At 39.4% G+C, this 16,572-nt stretch overlaps 1 protein-coding gene across 4 annotated transcripts in view; it reads left to right on the top strand.

Moving 5' to 3' along the window:
* The window catches only part of UTRN (utrophin), a 1,497,630-nt gene that overhangs the window by 350,474 nt on the left and 1,130,584 nt on the right, over positions 1-16,572 (top strand). For all 4 annotated transcript variants that reach the window (XM_086927281.1, XM_086927282.1, XM_086927283.1 and 1 more), the window contains 5 exons: positions 3,459-3,574; positions 8,071-8,234; positions 9,393-9,590; positions 11,979-12,160; positions 15,948-16,098. In XM_086927281.1, the coding sequence (XP_086783407.1) occupies positions 3,459-3,574; positions 8,071-8,234; positions 9,393-9,590; positions 11,979-12,160; positions 15,948-16,098 (811 nt within the window). The remainder of the gene's footprint in view (positions 1-3,458; positions 3,575-8,070; positions 8,235-9,392; positions 9,591-11,978; positions 12,161-15,947; positions 16,099-16,572) is intronic.

Below are 16,572 nucleotides of genomic sequence, written 5' to 3'. Positions count from 1 at the left end.
GATGAATGTGTGCAATTCAGTCTCTAAGCAGGACCATGACGTTGCTGCATTTAGGTTTGAAAGACGGTTTGGATGATCTGCAGGGATGCCTATATGCTTTTTTTTGTTTGTTCATCAATTGGGTCTGGATTAGATGGGATGCCAGGCATTCTGCCAAAAAGAACAGCCTTTTCTCTGTTTTTGTTGTTGGATATAGTGGAAATCCCACGACCTCGACATTGTATGCTCTTATCACGTTGTGTACACCTCAATTTTAAATGCAGGCACTATTGTAGCGTCAGGAACATCAACCAGTCCAGAAGCTCTCTATCCACAATATCTGTCCATCCATTAGCTCTCTGCTGCTCGGTCTTCACTGCCACACTCCTCTTCATTGTTTCCTAGTGTCTCTCCTCTTCTATACTTATTTTCATTTTCATCCAGCTTTTTCACGTCCAAAGTTGCCAGCAACTCTATTTGTCCACTAACTAATGTAATGACTCAGCAGTCCAATGGTTAATTTGTGAAAAATAATATATATATAAGAGCCTGGGCAGCTTGCATCAGCCCATTTCGTCTGTTAGCACAGCTTAAAACAGAACCAACTGCTGACCATGGAAGCGAGGAGAGGATGTGATGTCATTGCTGACTTTGGAGCTCCGGAACGAGGTTCAAGTCTTGGCATTGGCTCAGCTTAATTCAGCATTCACCTGCAGCTGCCAGGAGCCCTCTCCACTAACTTCAGGCACTTTTTGGCGCATCTACACCCAGAGGCATGCTGCTTAACCCTCCCTCTGGTTGTGCCTGAAGACAAAGAACTTCTTCCATCCATCATATGTAATGTTACTCACTGATTCAGCGTCGGCGAGGTTTCCTGCCTTGATCACACTTCAACCACAGCATTACAGTGTGCTCAGGCCGCCCAATGGCATCTCACTATTGGTTGCTGACCTGCATCACTTTGGGCTCTGATCCCTGCTAGTGGTACCTTAAAATGGATAAGCAGGCAGCAGTGCCCATTATTTTTTTCTGTCTGGACCCCTTCCGTTTTGATTTCTACAGACATGAGACTTGAGTGGAGTTTGCAAACCGGATAGCAATGAATAGGCCTTGTTTTTCCACTCCATAGTGAAGAAATTAATTCCGGGGACTCCCATTGAGTGAGATGCAAATAGAGGTCCTTTTAGGATTTATGTTGCGAACATTTGTTGTCTATTCTGCAGCCGCCGAAAAAACAGTCCTTTCTGTGAGAGTTGGCATCCATCCTTTCCTTACCTATTAAGGGATATAGTTTACTATATCATGATTTCAGGGAGGTGCAATCTATTAAGGGATCGTTTTCTTCCCTGTGTGTGAGGCTCATGCCAAGGTACTCTGCACTATAAGTCTTGCATTGTATTTATCATTTTCATATTTCCACCTCGCATAAAAAGCACCCTAGAAACAAGCTAGTGTTTGACATTTTTACATTATTTGAGACTCTTTCAAATGTCAGGGTTGTAAATTTCTGATGATGCTGCTATCAGTGTTGTGAGATCTTAATTTAGCAGACCCATAACTATCCTTGGTGCAATGACGTATGCCTGGGTAATTTATTAAGTCAGGCCATTATTGAGTGCTTTCGGGCCCTACACCCCACAAACCTCTCTTTTCTTGCCCGACGTGTTATGCCTTTGATGTTTTCTGTTGCTAGAAGATGTGAAATTGCTTTTGTTCATGGTTATTAGTAGCTTCTTGGTGATTTTCTCAATATGGTAATTCTATCAGTACTTTCCGCTAGCACACACTTAAGCCAAGGTTGATGTGCACCCTAAATCTTGACCTCAAAATATCATTAGGTTAAAATAGCGAGGGGAAACTATTGGGGGGAAAAATTGACCAGTTAATTAGTCTAGATTTTCAATTCTTAACTCCACATATATATCCCTATGTGGTACATATGTCTTCAAGCGCTGGGACGCTTCTTCAGCTGCAGCTGCACACTCTACTGACTAGTATTGTATTGTACTGTAATCAATGTGCATACATTTAGTTTTAGAAATATTAAATCTATAATTCTGTATATGCAATCCCTTTCAATGTTTTGAACTTGATATTCTTGTACTATGATATCCTGGGAGTCGGTATGCAGTAGTACAGCCACTTATGTGTGGGTCGTACCGAGATCTCTAAATTTCTAACGCTTGTTAGTTACTTCCAAGTTTTGCTCACTGATGACCGGTAGTATGTTATTACTATATTATTTCTTATTACATATTTCCTCATGCATGCACAATTTTCTCATTTCATACAGTGTCTGTATTTTCCGTTTACAGTGGAAATCATTATTGATTGTAATTATCTAATGTCACAGTGTGGATTGATTTTGTTTGCCCTACGCAAAGGGAACAGTGCCAAGTGTGGCAATTATTAGGAGATGCCCTTGAATTTTCTCTGTTTTCTCCTCTACATCATTTCATTCTCTGTAGCCTACTCAAGCACTTGTTAAGGTTTGTGTTAAATCTTTACCTAGAATATGAAGCACTAAGAATGACTTTGTTATTAAAGTGTTATTTGTGCTTGCATGTTGTCATTTGTGAAGTGTTTTTTTTTATTTTTGCTTGCAAATTGGAAATACTGTGGCCGTCCATCCTTCTTAATATGTTGGATCACCTATCATTAGGTTTCTTTGCTATGTTTAGAGGATAGTGACGTCCCTTTAGGCAGAACGACCTTAAAATGCACGGTTTGCATTTTTTAAAGCTATTTAGTGGCAATTTCTCTTCCAATTATAATCAGAAATAAAATACCTACTTAAACCAGAATATCTATCTTTCCACCCACACATTCTGCTATAAATTCTGATGGAATGAAACACCTTAAACCTCCTGTAAGTTACAGATTAATGGAACAGACATTGGTCAGCGTTTGTGTTTATGGAACAGCGTAAAGGTTATATGTTTGCAAACTCTACTAAATGTTTCCTAACTAGGTCTTTTGTCATTGTTTTTATTATTTTTTTTGATATACTGAAAATAGTCACTTCTATATCTTCTTTAATGCTTCGTTATAACTTATAAAGGGTCAATTATGTGTAAAATTAACTATTTAAAATATCAATTCACAACATAAAAATGAGGATAACAAAGCCGAGGGGAAACACATCGTCAAATGAATATAGCATTCAGTTTCCCAAATGGTATGTGTGTTACATGAATTATCAGTGTCATAGCTGTACAGGCAATCCCATACTTTAGTTGTTAGTGAGTGAGACCAAAGGGTCTTCATACTTACTATTAAAGGCAAAGGAGTACTTGTGGTTGTAAACAGAGCTGTAAATTAATGTAGGGTGTTTTTGAAAGAAAATTTGCATCATAGTATTAGGACATATTTTCTCTGGTATGGTTCTGATGTTACACAAGTCAAATGCTTTCCTTTTAAAAAAAAATGATACACAATGTGGACCGTATATGCAAAGATCTCACTTTTTCCCTTTTCAGACCTGAACTGTTCAGCTGGGAAAAGGTGATGAAGATGTCTCCAACTGAGAGACTGGAGCACGCTTTCACCATTGCCAAACAACATTTAGGGATAGAAAAACTGCTGGATCCTGAAGGTACTTATGTGTCACTTTTATGTATTGTTCAGCTGTTCTCACGTAAATCAGTAGTCTGGGGGCGAGCCATTCCCAGGAGCTCCTTTCTCAACGGTTTGAGTTTCTTTACAACTGTATTGTTTCCTGAAGAATTTCTAGGTTCCCTCTAATTTCACTTCTGGGCCAACCCTAGCATCACCTCCATTGGAATGTTAGGTATAATGGATGTGGAGCTTGTGGCATTTTGGTATGTTAATTCCCTTGGAGTTGTTTGGTCATTCTTTTTTGCTGTGGACAGTGTGGATAAGTAGGGATGACTTTCCTCACACCATGTTATAGCTTTGCCAGTCTCCCTTCTTTTTATCTTTCTTTAGCTTTTGATTCAGCCTTTGTTTTTCTTTGAGGACTCTTATTCTGGTTCTTCAAGTATTGATTCACCAAGAGACCAGCAGGGCTAGCTAGATAATTATGCACTTATGAGTCTTAGAGCATTGGTTTGGCCTCTCACAAGACTGTGAGGAGACTGGTTCTAGTGAGGTGCATAGGACCTTTACCTATATCTCTTGGAGAGAAGTCTACCAGCCCTCTCTGGATAAAATCCACTCATCTCTCAGCCCTCTCATCGTATGGTGTGTCTGGTGGTTCACTGCACTGTGGCAAGCCATTCCAAATTCCTTGTCCTTGGAGAAACTTCTGGGACTTCTTCTTTGAGTCTTTGTTGTGGTTTCACCTTTGTCTGGTTCGTAGCTGAAAACCACTGCTAGCCCAAGCCTTGTTAGAGGCCAGGCCTGACCTAAATAAATCTGCTTGCATACCTGCCTAGAGATGGCTTATAGCTGCAGAGGGTATCTGGCATGTATTGAGGCACAGTTCACATTCATGTGTTTTGATAAGGTTATGTTAAGGCCTGTAAATTACTATAATCTCACTCCAGGAGTCTGTGCTTTGTCCTCGGAAAATACACTTATTCTGGGTGATTTGGTGTCCTTCCTCTCAGTCATTAAAATCTAAGGTTAAAGCCTTAAACCATGCTTCCATTTTGGTTGTTTTATCTGGAGAACCTGGTACTGCAGTTTGATTATCCCTGTCTTCCTGCCAGCCCATTCAGTATTAGCTAAATACCCCAACTGAGCCAGTGGACTGCATTTGTCTGGACTTTTGGAGAATGTCTGCTGCAGCAGCATAGAGGTAGCGCCACTTGGCCACTTACCTTGAACGTAATTTTTATTGGCACTACAACTCAGAGTCATTTACTTGGTCCTCCGATGGATCTTAAACTGTGACGGCAGGGGTCGGATATAGAGGATCCAATCCAGTTATCCAATGAGGACCAGGAATTGGGCAACTGACTCACTGGCTTGTAATTAGAATCATGTATATGACTCTCAACAATTCACTATACAGGTACAGGATTGTTACTGCTAGACCAAATCTCTTGAAGAAATTCAGTCGGCTAGAACCATGCAAACAAGTAATTCTGTTAAAGCTTTGCAAAATGGTAACATTAGGACCTGTTGACTAGCGACCTCTCTATGAGAATTCCCATCCCTCATTAATACTGTTGGAATGCACACTCAATCATTGGAGACAAGTCATACAGACACAGGATTTATGAATGGTTAGAATGTATCAGTAACTTAAGGAGGTAAATGCATCACACTCAGGCATCAGTAATCACATTTCTTGTTCTCAGGCCATCAATTACCAAAGTTCTAGAGGGAGAGTTCAGGAAAGGACATGGATCATGTCAGGTCAGAGATTCTCTCCCAGGAAGGGAAAGAAGTCCAGGAATAGCGCACACAGCGTATGCACCAGCCAAGAGTCCACAAGTCCAAAAGCTGTCTCTCAGTCCGATAGGAAGCAATCCTCATTGGAAAGGTGCTGAAACAAGTTGCAAAAAAGAAAGAGAGTGTGATGATGTATCCGATCATCAATCCAACGCATAATATCATTTCCTAGTCCCGAGGTTACACCTCTTGGTTCACCTCCTCCGATCAGGCTGCTCAGTCCATTGGTCAGTTCATATAGGATGATTATCATGCAGCATAAAGAAGACACACTTTATAGCAAAAATATAGAGATGATCATGTAAACTTGAATTATTCAAAATGTATAATTATAAAATATAGGCTTTCAAAAGAGGCCCATGAGTGAGTTGAAAAGGATACTTTGTCACAGTAGATGTAGCAAAATAGTTGCAAGTAGCCCTGGTATGTGCATGGGAACTCTTTTTATGAAACATAGTTTCATCTTCCATTGAAACTGTATGAGGCTTGCTTTCTCATCAGAACAGAATCGAGCAAGAGAAAGAAAATGCTGTTCCAAATTGAATTTTAGTTCATGAAATACACAATGTAAATTAGGGAAATAAATATTTCATTCTAAAGTTTCTAAACCTTATATTCTGCCTGAAATCTATGTCACTATAACGTTTTTTTATTCCATTGCAATATGCACATGTAATTTTAGCTCATTACTACATTTCAAAGGTACCAACGTAAACAAATATTTCAAAATGTGAAGTAACTAAATAGTTTCTAGTAATTCTCATTAGCACATGCATGAAGATCATTCTCTGAAAGTTTCAGTGAAATTGGATTTAGCATTATTGTGCAGTGCCATTTCTTTTTCTCATTTGGTGCACAGTTACCATGAGAAAGATAGTATAAAACAACTCTTCAATAATTGTTCAAAAACTCATTATAATTTATATTTTGTCCTGTTAATTCTTCACATATATAAATATTCAAAGAAGCCTGGGTAATGAAAATTCCACAACATATGAGTCACCCCTTTCACATTTCTATTCCATGTTAAGAGTACACCATGAAAATTTAGTAAACACAAACCTATGTTATTCAAACAAGCATTTTCATCTAGTCTGCCCACTTCGGCATGCTTTTATGATGCAGTAAACTAAATTTCTTTATGATCTATCTCTCAATATTCTTCAAGGTATAATAAGTACCAATTGTGCACACTTTTTGTTTTTTTTCAAAAGGTGGCAAAATCGGTTTTATGTGTCAAGCAGGGATTCAGTAGTTTATCTACTTCATCAAAGGACAGAAACACACCCTGCACACATGAGGCTCAAGAATATGTTAGCAATGATAACTAGAACCAAACAAAATACACCTGTTTGGTAAGAGTGTTGCAGGCCTGAGGTTCAGGTGTTGTCAGCCAGTATTGCCTGACCTGATTTGTACCAACCCTAAACAGGATTTAGTTTTATTGTACTATGGACCTTGAATCAGCTTCCTATTGACGGAGGCGTCTTGCTCTGAATTTGGAACCATATGAACTGTTTTTCTGGTGTTCTGACATAAAAGTGCAGATCCTATCCCTAAATTCTAGTTTTGCTGTTGCTTCTGAGAACCAGGGAGGGCCTTCTTTGCTGCCCTGGCAACTGCCACCAGTAATCCTTGACCATGACTAGGTATTCACAAGAAAGGTACCTCAAATATTTGATATCTCTGTTCTTTATACTGTGGGGCTGGCCCATCCCATCAAAGATCCCCTGTTGCTACTTTAGAGATGAGTTGGGGGAATATCTGGTTGCATAACCCTCTGCCTCGCTCACACCCGGTCACTGATCATAGGAGAGCTCAGTTTTCCTACCGAACACAGTAACTTTGCGTTTGGACTTTACTGTTGGAAGAAATCACACTTCACTGTTGTGTTTTGTGCTTCGTTGACATTTTTGGCACATTTTCCGCTGTCTGGGTTCATACCCACTGAGTGGTCTTGCAGTGCCAGTGTCAGAGCTAAGAAACAGTCATAAGGTCAATGCTATGTATCATAGGTTACCTGATTGTTTCATAGCATTCCCTCTTGCACATTTGTTCCATTGACTGGTGACTATTAACAATAACACAGTAAGAATGAGTTTGAAAGGTTTCCAGTGACAGACGAGAACTCACAATCCTTCCTGTTCCATTGACTATAAAGTTGTGTCAACTTTTACACTGGCAACAGAAAGTGTGCGATAGAACCTTCAGGTTTGTTGTGAAGCCTTGAAGGCTCAACCTATCTGCCTTCACAGAATCATGTGCACAAAGTGTTCAATGGATGTCCGTTTAAAGTCCACACGTGTCTGAGGCAACAGTGTGAAACAACGGTATTCGCTCCGAATACTGCCTAGGAGCCACAGACTACCCTTGACCCTAAGAAACTGCCTAATGTTGTTGCTGATTGGTAATTGGACCATGTATGCCCTTTTCGTTCTAAGTAGAAATAAAATCTAAAACTTTTCCTACTGTTTCATTGTGAACCTGCATCACCATTCCTTGAGGATCCGACCAGTGATTTTTGGAAGAACAAAGAGATTCTAATGTTCTCTGAACCAGAGTACAATTGAGGGATTTGTAATGTTGGGAGAATGCGAACCTCTCAGACAAACAGGGCAAAGGTTCAGAAACTCTCCTTTTTTTTCTGTAATTGTGAGCGAGTAGTGTGTTGTAGTATGTGACCCAGATCAAAAGTTCCTAATCTTATTTTCCTTTACCCTTCCTTGGTAGATGTTGCTGTTCCCCTGCCTGACAAGAAGTCCATCATTATGTACTTGACCTCCCTGTTTGAGGTTCTTCCTCAGGAAGTGACAATGGAGGATATCCGGGAGGTGGAGACTCTTCCAAGACGGTTCAAGGTTGAGTGCGAGGAGGAAGGATTTAACAAGGCAAAGGTATGCTTCCTTGATGTGTCTGTAGCTGTCATTTTCTGCTGCCAATCATTGTTCTTTACTACATTAACAGCCGTCCAGAGTGTGAGTGGGGGGTAATAATCGTGATTTGATCTTTTCGTTACAATGCTGGGGTTACCTTTTCATTCTCAAAGCGTGCGGTAACATACAATTATCTTACTCGCATTCACATTTCCAATTCAAACTCAAACACTATGAAAACAAATGGAAACCTAATTTTACTGCTTTAAATGTAATGAGACAAAGTTGCACTTATTGAAATCGTTGTGCATGGCCCAGGGCTCATGCCCTTTCCCATGCCCCAGTGTGTTACCATTGTTGTCTTTTTGCTTTATAACCATAGTTGAGGCTTGAGCCAGCTCCTCATAGCTTGTGATTTTTTACAATAACTTATTCAAAAGCAGTTTCTACATGCGTGAAACATTCTGCAGGCATTCTGGAGATGTAATTGTGGATCATCATTAGAACAAAATATCAATCTCTCTATTGTAGTTTTCTACCACCATTTCCCCATACTTCCTCTTTCCATTCCATCAGTGCTTAATTTGTCAAACAAATACATAAAAAATTAGTGCTGGGACCCAATTCTTTTTTTATTAGAAGCCAGCTGCTGGTGCTACTGGATACATTGAGTACTGACTAGGACTGTCCATTCTTGAATCCATTCCTTTCTCACATAAGCTACACTTCTGGACTCTTGGTCTCACCCTTGCAGGTTATTTTCCATTACTGCTTTCTCCTTTTTGCCACTGTTTCCCTTTTGTTTTCCTTGCTTAATTTTCTACCTGTCTGTCTACTGCTCTGGTTCAAAGTCTGGTAATGAAAGGTAAGTTCTGGTCCCTAAAAATAAGATCCAGAATCCATTCCCTGCAACCACCAGCAGAAGTTAAGCACTGTATTTATTTCTGTCGTAGTAAACGTTTGATTTTTGAGTGTCATCGAGCTGATTTTCTTCTCATTTTAGTTTGCATTCTGACACCGTCCTTGCTCTGTTCCAAGTTACATTTTGGTGTCTGTTGTCTGGCCTAAAACATTTATTTCACTTTGCGGCAATGCAGAGGTTGCCTATTGATAACAAATAATGTTTAGAACTTCTGTTTTTATCTTGCCGCAAGTTTTATGCTTCCTTTTTACATTTAGGGTTTTCCAGCTGAAGATGATGATGCAAGGGCGGAGACTCCCAGCACAGTGACAGACGTTGAAATGGACTTGGATAGCTACCAGGTCGCCCTGGAAGAGGTCCTCACATGGTTACTGATGGCTGAGGACACACTGCACGAACAAGACGTGGTGTCCAACGATGTTGAAGAAGTCAAAGAGCAGTTTGCTACACATGAAGTGAGTAACGTTTTGAAGCACCAGCAGAAAGGCCAATGATGCAACTGGTCCTTTCAGTGAATCTTCTTTTGGTGTATATGCAAGGTGAAAAAATGCAAGATTTTTCTAGACTGTTGCTGAAAGAAAACTCATTGGCTAGCCTTTATGTGTTAGTGATTTTCCAGAGACAGTTCTGCAACTTCTCTATATTTTATTCTAGACACGTTTATATACATATTTGTCAGTGTGATTTCTTTAACGCACTCAGTGCTGTGCACCTGGTTTATATTTATTTATTTATTTTATTTCTTAATTTTTTTTATAAACTTTTGTTTCTTCATATTCTTCTTTTATCAAATATGTCATGTCAAATTGCTTTTCTTTAATGTTTTTGTTTATTTGTGGGACATTTGTAACTGCTCATGGCAGCTTCACTGATTTTAGGGACGGGGAGTTCGATCAACATTGAGGATTTGGGGAGTGGACTGGTAAGAATTTACATTGTGGGTCATTGCCCAAGCATTTAAACACCATTCTGCCCGCTTCTTTGTATTCAAGAGTCTCACTGCTTCAGTGATACCAACAAACCTTAGGCAGTACTGAATATGAAGTGCCTGCTGTGGTTTCCTGAACACTATCAAGTTTAGTTCTGTTTAGAAATATAGGAGGGGAGTTCTGGAGGGAAGATCTTTGTCCATACTTTTGCGAACATTGAGACTTTTAAATATGCAACATCTAAACATTAATTAAAACACTATTCTTCTAAAGCACTCTAATAATTGATTTAGTGGTCGTAGACCCCGTGAATCGCTAAATTACAAAACTTGCACTCAGCAGAACATTTTGTATGTGTTTCCAAATAGCCAAATGTGTTTAGTAATCCTTACTGAATCAAAATTTGGAAGGAGCATATGAGAGATGTGTTTTCCAAATTGCAATTCGGTAAGGGATGCATCAATGGATTGTGACAGGATTTTATTTTAAAGCAAACTTTATTGCATATAATGTGCATTTGTTCAATAATATAAACTGCATATTAAGTGTAGGGAAAATTAATTTTGAACTTATGTGTATATGCACAGCTTAAAGAAAAAGAAAAAAGGGCTATGACGTGGTCTGGCCACGTCATATTGTTTGAAATTTTTTTTAATGTACTTTAACCTACGTAGTGTAAAGATAGAGAGGAACCCCTTGAAACAAGCAAGGGAATTGGGGTGTTAGACCTAAGTAAGAAACAGATTGATTCCCTTGGGTTGTGTACAGGAAAAGCTAGAAAATTAGCTATAACAAAGTGAAATTTCGCTCCTCAAGTTAAAAATATAAACAACATTCAGAGTACATAACAATTTATTGAAATATTAAAAAAGCATACAATACATTGGTAAAATAGTATAAACACACAATTAAAAACAGATATATATTTTTGTGACCTGCACAAAAGTATAGGACAGACAAAACTAAATTGTAAAACATAAGACTTGAAAGTTTACAAGGCGTACATTCACAGAAAAAGTTTCAAACAGCCCTGGTGTTACAACCTCACAATCTTATATGCATCAGGGAGGAACAACATGAATTGTACTTAAGCTTGCAAGCTTAAGTACAATTCATGTTGTTCCTCCCTGATGCATATAAGATTGTGAGGTTGTAACACCAGGGCTGTTTGAAACTTTTTCTGTGAATGTACGCCTTGTAAACTTTCAAGTCTTATGTTTTACAATTTAGTTTTGTCTGTCCTATACTTTTGTGCAGGTCACAAAAATATATATCTGTTTTTAATTGTGTGTTTATACTATTTTACCAATGTATTGTATGCTTTTTTAATATTTCAATAAATTGTTATGTACTCTGAATGTTGTTTATATTTTTAACTTGAGGAGCAAAATTTCACTTTGTTATAGCTAATTTTCTAGCTTTTCCTGTACACAACCCAAGGGAATCAATCTGTTTCTTACTTTAACCTACGTAGTACAGCAGCTTGCACCACTGTGTAACATAAAAAAAAGTCAAGAAAGCCAATAGATCTCACATAGGCGAAACCTATTGGCTTTTTCCAATGCTTGTTAATATGTGCAGCTAAGAGCTGAAGTGAACTTACTGTTTTTTGCGAACGACGACGAAGCATCTAAACTTTAGGAAAGCGAAAAAGACATTGCTGTTTACGAATCCTGCTACGATTTAAAACATGCTTGGATTTCAATAGCAAGACTTCGGCATCAGGACACCCTCTGCGTATCATGTGCACTTTAGACATAGTAACATTTTTTGTTAAATGCAAGGGCTTCAACAAAGTATGTCCCTAGAATGTTGTCTTCTTAGGTACTGCCTCAACCCCAGTAAATTGGTATTGCTCCATAACCCACGGGCCACATATGAACTTGCTTGAAGAAAATGTTTTGTTAATTCCAGGGATTTATGATGGAGTTGACAGCCCATCAGAGTAGCGTGGGAAGTGTGCTGCAGGCTGGAAACCAACTTATTGCTCAGGGCAATCTCTCAGATGAAGAAGAGATTGAAATCCAGGAGCAGATGACTTTGCTGAATTCACGATGGGAGAATCTTCGAGTGGACAGTATGGATAGGCAATCTCGGTGAGTAGGTCTCTAATGCTAGCCTGTTTTTGTGGTACAGAGCCCTGTTGAATGACCCAAGTGAAAAGTCCATATTATGTATATGTTAGTTATAATATTCTAATAAATCTATGGAAATAAGTAAATTGATATTTTTAAAAATTGTACTGCCTACTTTCACCTTAAAGATACTTATTTTAAAGTTAAGGATTCAAAAACAACCCCAACTGCAACCACTATAATTGTTTGGTTAGAGGGGACCGTTGTTTACCACATGATGTGTAGGTGAACTGCATAGGTGTAGGAAAATGGGATTTATGACCACCATAATTTTATAATCTTTCCATAGATGTGTTCTCCTTGGATAAACATTGCAAATCTATTTATTTTTATTTATTTATTTTTTACATTTGTAAGGCGCACAGATACCCACAAAGGGTTTCCCGGCGCCGAGACTGTGATACTGAGCTGCACCTTTGAAGAGTGGAGGACAAACTGACAGTTATTTGTCAAAAAGCCAGGTCTTAATGCTTTTCCTGAAGCTGGAGAAATGTTCTTCCTTGCGGATATGGGGGGGAAGAGAATTCCAAAGGGTAGGCCCCAAATAAGAAAATCTAAATATAATGCACCACGTTTGTTTATTCAAGACCCAACTTGACCTTTCAATAGCATTTGAGCATAAACTTCTGATGGATCAACCACCAACCAACTGTGATATTAGTAGAAAGGTTCCAGTGGTTTGCCTCCTTTTTGTAAGACCCGTCTCACCTCGTCAAGCTCGCCTTCCCCTACTTGTCCAAAGCGATCACCTATGGTGTCCCACAAGGATTCTCTTTTGCTTCTACCCTATTCAATATTTACATGGCCCTGGATGAAAACATCCTGGAGAGCTTAAACATAGGTTACCACACGAATGCTGGTGACAACCAAATGCATTTTAAAGTCTCCAGTAAATTGGACAGTCATCCGCAAATGAATGTAATGCCTTGTAAACGTTCAAAACTGGATGTTCTACAACGGTCTCTGTCTTAACATGTCTTTGACTGATATACTTTGGTTAGGCACCAGAAAAGCTTTCTTTGTGCCATTTGACTTTTGTTGAAATCATGGACTTGCCACCAACACTTTCTAAAACTGTTCAAATTGAAATGCTGTTCTAGATGCGAACACTAAAGGGATTCCTCTGGTGACTAATGTAATGAAGTGTCTTTTACCACACAGTGTTCTTTTAGTTATCTAGGCATTGTATGTACCCTAGTGGGATTGCTCTGGTGCGGTCCATGGTAATCTCCAAAACAGACTACTGCAGCACAATATGTAGATGTCTTCCTGTGAAGCCTATTGACGAAGCATAAAACCATCTCATTCCTGCACAGTTGTTTCTGCATTGACTCCCAACCAACCCAAGAATTGAGCTCAAGAATGTGTGCATCATTTACAAGGCCAATCATGGTCAAATCTTTCCTTCTTTACCAAATTACTGCCTACATAGCGGTTGACATTTGAACATTTTTGCTCCAAAATCTTTCTCTTCTTACCGCTGTGCCATTCGGAACTCGCCTCATTTGACCCTCCCTGACAAAGATAATTGTTTTTAAAATCATGCAGTGCCCAAATAAATATCTATTCCAACAAGCTTTCAGTTTACACCTTAGCTGTCATTGCCTATAAGTATGTTTTTACCCACTCCCTGAACCTTCTCCTTGAAAGTGACCTGAAATGGTCATTAGGCTCTACTTGAGTATACAATTTTTTTTTTAATGAATGATAAATTTACATACCTTGGCATTCATTTGCTGGGGATGTATATGATCCATTTAAAGTGTTAACTCCCTTAGCAATCTTTTTTCCTCGCTGAACCAAAAGTGGCTGAACAGATGTGCACCAAATTTGGCATGAAGATACAACTTTACCAAGGAAAGGCTGACAAAATTGGAAAACATGTTACTGCGGCTCCCATTTTACAATAGTGTGGTTTGTGAATAAGCTACAACTTTTGACCTTTGCCAGGCAAAAATAAAAGTAGGCAGGGACTGCACCCCCAATCCACTGGGGTTATGAGGGAATACCCCAAAATTACGTTTGTTAAATAATAAAAAACAATTTAATTGCAGGTTTTTGTGGACCTCTATTTGACGCCAGAGTCTTTTAAAATAACATATCCAGTGCAGAAAGGAGCAGAATGGTCACATACATGGATACTAGAAGGCCTAACAAAGGCTGCCATCTGCTCCCCGCACCTGCTGGGTATGGTGTAGTATGGTGCCCAACAAACAGGCTCTGACTGCTGGGGAACTAGAAACGGAGAAACTGTTTGCATTGTGCTCCTTAAGACCTTGCTGTATTCCCAGAATTTGCATCAGGGCATGGGGTGACAGGATGTGGCCTATGGCTATATCCTATTCCCAGAGTGTGCTGAACGTGTCAAAAGCACATGCTCAGCAGGGAATCTTCCAAGGGCCATCTGGGCACATTTGAATACTGTGCCCAGCCGACAATGCACCAAGGGGACAAAGTATATTACATTTAAAACAAAATAAATCATAGAGAAAAACATTATTAAAGCAAAGTTATATTTCTTTACTCATCACAAAGCAACATGTTATATATGCTGACAAATCACCCTGAATTACTTTAGTTAAAGGGACTTTGAGGTCCCACTGAAATCCGTCAGTTATTCGGCTTCACATAACCATAATTCTCACCCTTATTCACTAACATGCCACAAAGATCAGCTTACATCATTGATGACCTTATTGGTGATATCACTTATTACATCACCGTAGACATTATCTGTGACATCACTGAAGAAGATCATTGGGCCTGTACATCAGGGCCCTCTGGCTTGACATTTAGCTGTGGTGCGCAGACTCAATGCGAATACCTGGCCCCTGTGAGCTTACTAACACTTTGCAGGAGTATTGAAACATACGCAGCAGGCACTAGACATAGAGCTATCTGGTTGCACCACGCAGTCTTCGGTTACATAGGACTGAGCACAAGGCACAGTTAAAGTGCACACGCTGTTCCTCCTGTCCAAAGGACATTGCTGTGGGCTGTGTGTAGAATTAAAGGGTTTCGGGCATAAAGCCGGGTCGAAGGCTATGCTCTATAACCACTGTGAAAGGCTGCATGCTTTGACAATGGCCTATGCTATGTGAATCAATTAGTAAACTTAATTTAAATGTTAAATTGTGTAGTTAACAACATGGTTGTAGTAAATAGCTTAGCTCTTGAGCCTTCCCTGTTTACTGTAGTCCCAATCTCTGACAGGTCCTCACAAAATGGAAACATTGATTGACTGGTTGATTTTGCTTTCATTACATTCCAATTGAAGCACATCCTCCAACCTGTTCAAACACCAGTTCTCTAGTGGTATACAGCTCCTATGGATTTGACTTTACCCCCCACATATTGATTTTACTTTTCCACCCCCCCACATAGGATGGGGATTTCCTAAGTAACTAATGTCCTGGAAGAAATGTCTCCAGTCTATTCTGGTCCAGAGACATAGCCCTTTCAGGTTAACTTGAAGGGCTGGTGGGAGAGTGTGTTCCTGTCGGAAGCACACATGCCTAATTCTCAAAACAATTTGGTGTGAAATATACTTTATTTTAGGTTATGGAGCCATGATTGGGATACATTTTGTTACACATCAGAAGAGCATTGTTAAAATAGGCTAGGCAAGAATGAGAAATAGTGGTATGAAGAAAGGATGCGCTACTATTTTAGATGCTATAGCCGTTGTTGTGTCCGTGGCCCTGCAGGTGCAGTCTGAGGATCACTCACTGTTTTTCTTTTCTGCTAGACTGCACGAGGTGTTGATGGAGCTGCAGAAGAAGCAGCTGGAGCAGCTCTCTGATTGGCTGACCCTCACAGAAGAACGAATCCAGAAGATGGAAACGCAGTCCTTTGCAGAAGATTTAGAGTCCTTTAAGAAGCAGATTGAAGAGCACAAAGTAAGCTTTCTGTAGTGTGAAAATGTAGAATACATGCTGCATTCTTTAAAGATGACCTGCCACATCGCAATCCTCATATTAAAATGATCCATTTGAAAGCACAGCCCTTTTGCCATTTGAAGATGTCCTTGCCATATAGTTTACAGTCTAGATCATGGGTGTACAAATATAGCCTCAATCAGAATTGTTATGGTTATTTGGGCACATGAAAAGGCACACTACATTTTACACTTGAAGTATAGACACAGTCTATTTTTTGTACCACAGAACTCATTATTCAGGTTGCTATACCCTGAACTTCAATGCTTATGTGTCACACTTCACATGTGTTTCTGTTCTCATACATTCTGTATGTCAAAACTCCCTACATGCTCTGCAAATAGACTATCATCATGTAGTGAATCAAGACATTGGCATGCCCGAGGATGGGAGGGTCAAGGACAAATGTAGTGGGAAAGGGATTTAGAGAAGAAA

Source organism: Lissotriton vulgaris, chromosome 6, assembly GCF_964263255.1.
Source record: "Lissotriton vulgaris chromosome 6, aLisVul1.2, whole genome shotgun sequence".
Lineage (NCBI taxonomy): Eukaryota > Metazoa > Chordata > Amphibia > Caudata > Salamandridae > Lissotriton > Lissotriton vulgaris.
The sequence above is the reverse complement of the archived record's forward strand: the minus strand, read 5'-3'. Positions and strand labels throughout refer to the sequence as shown.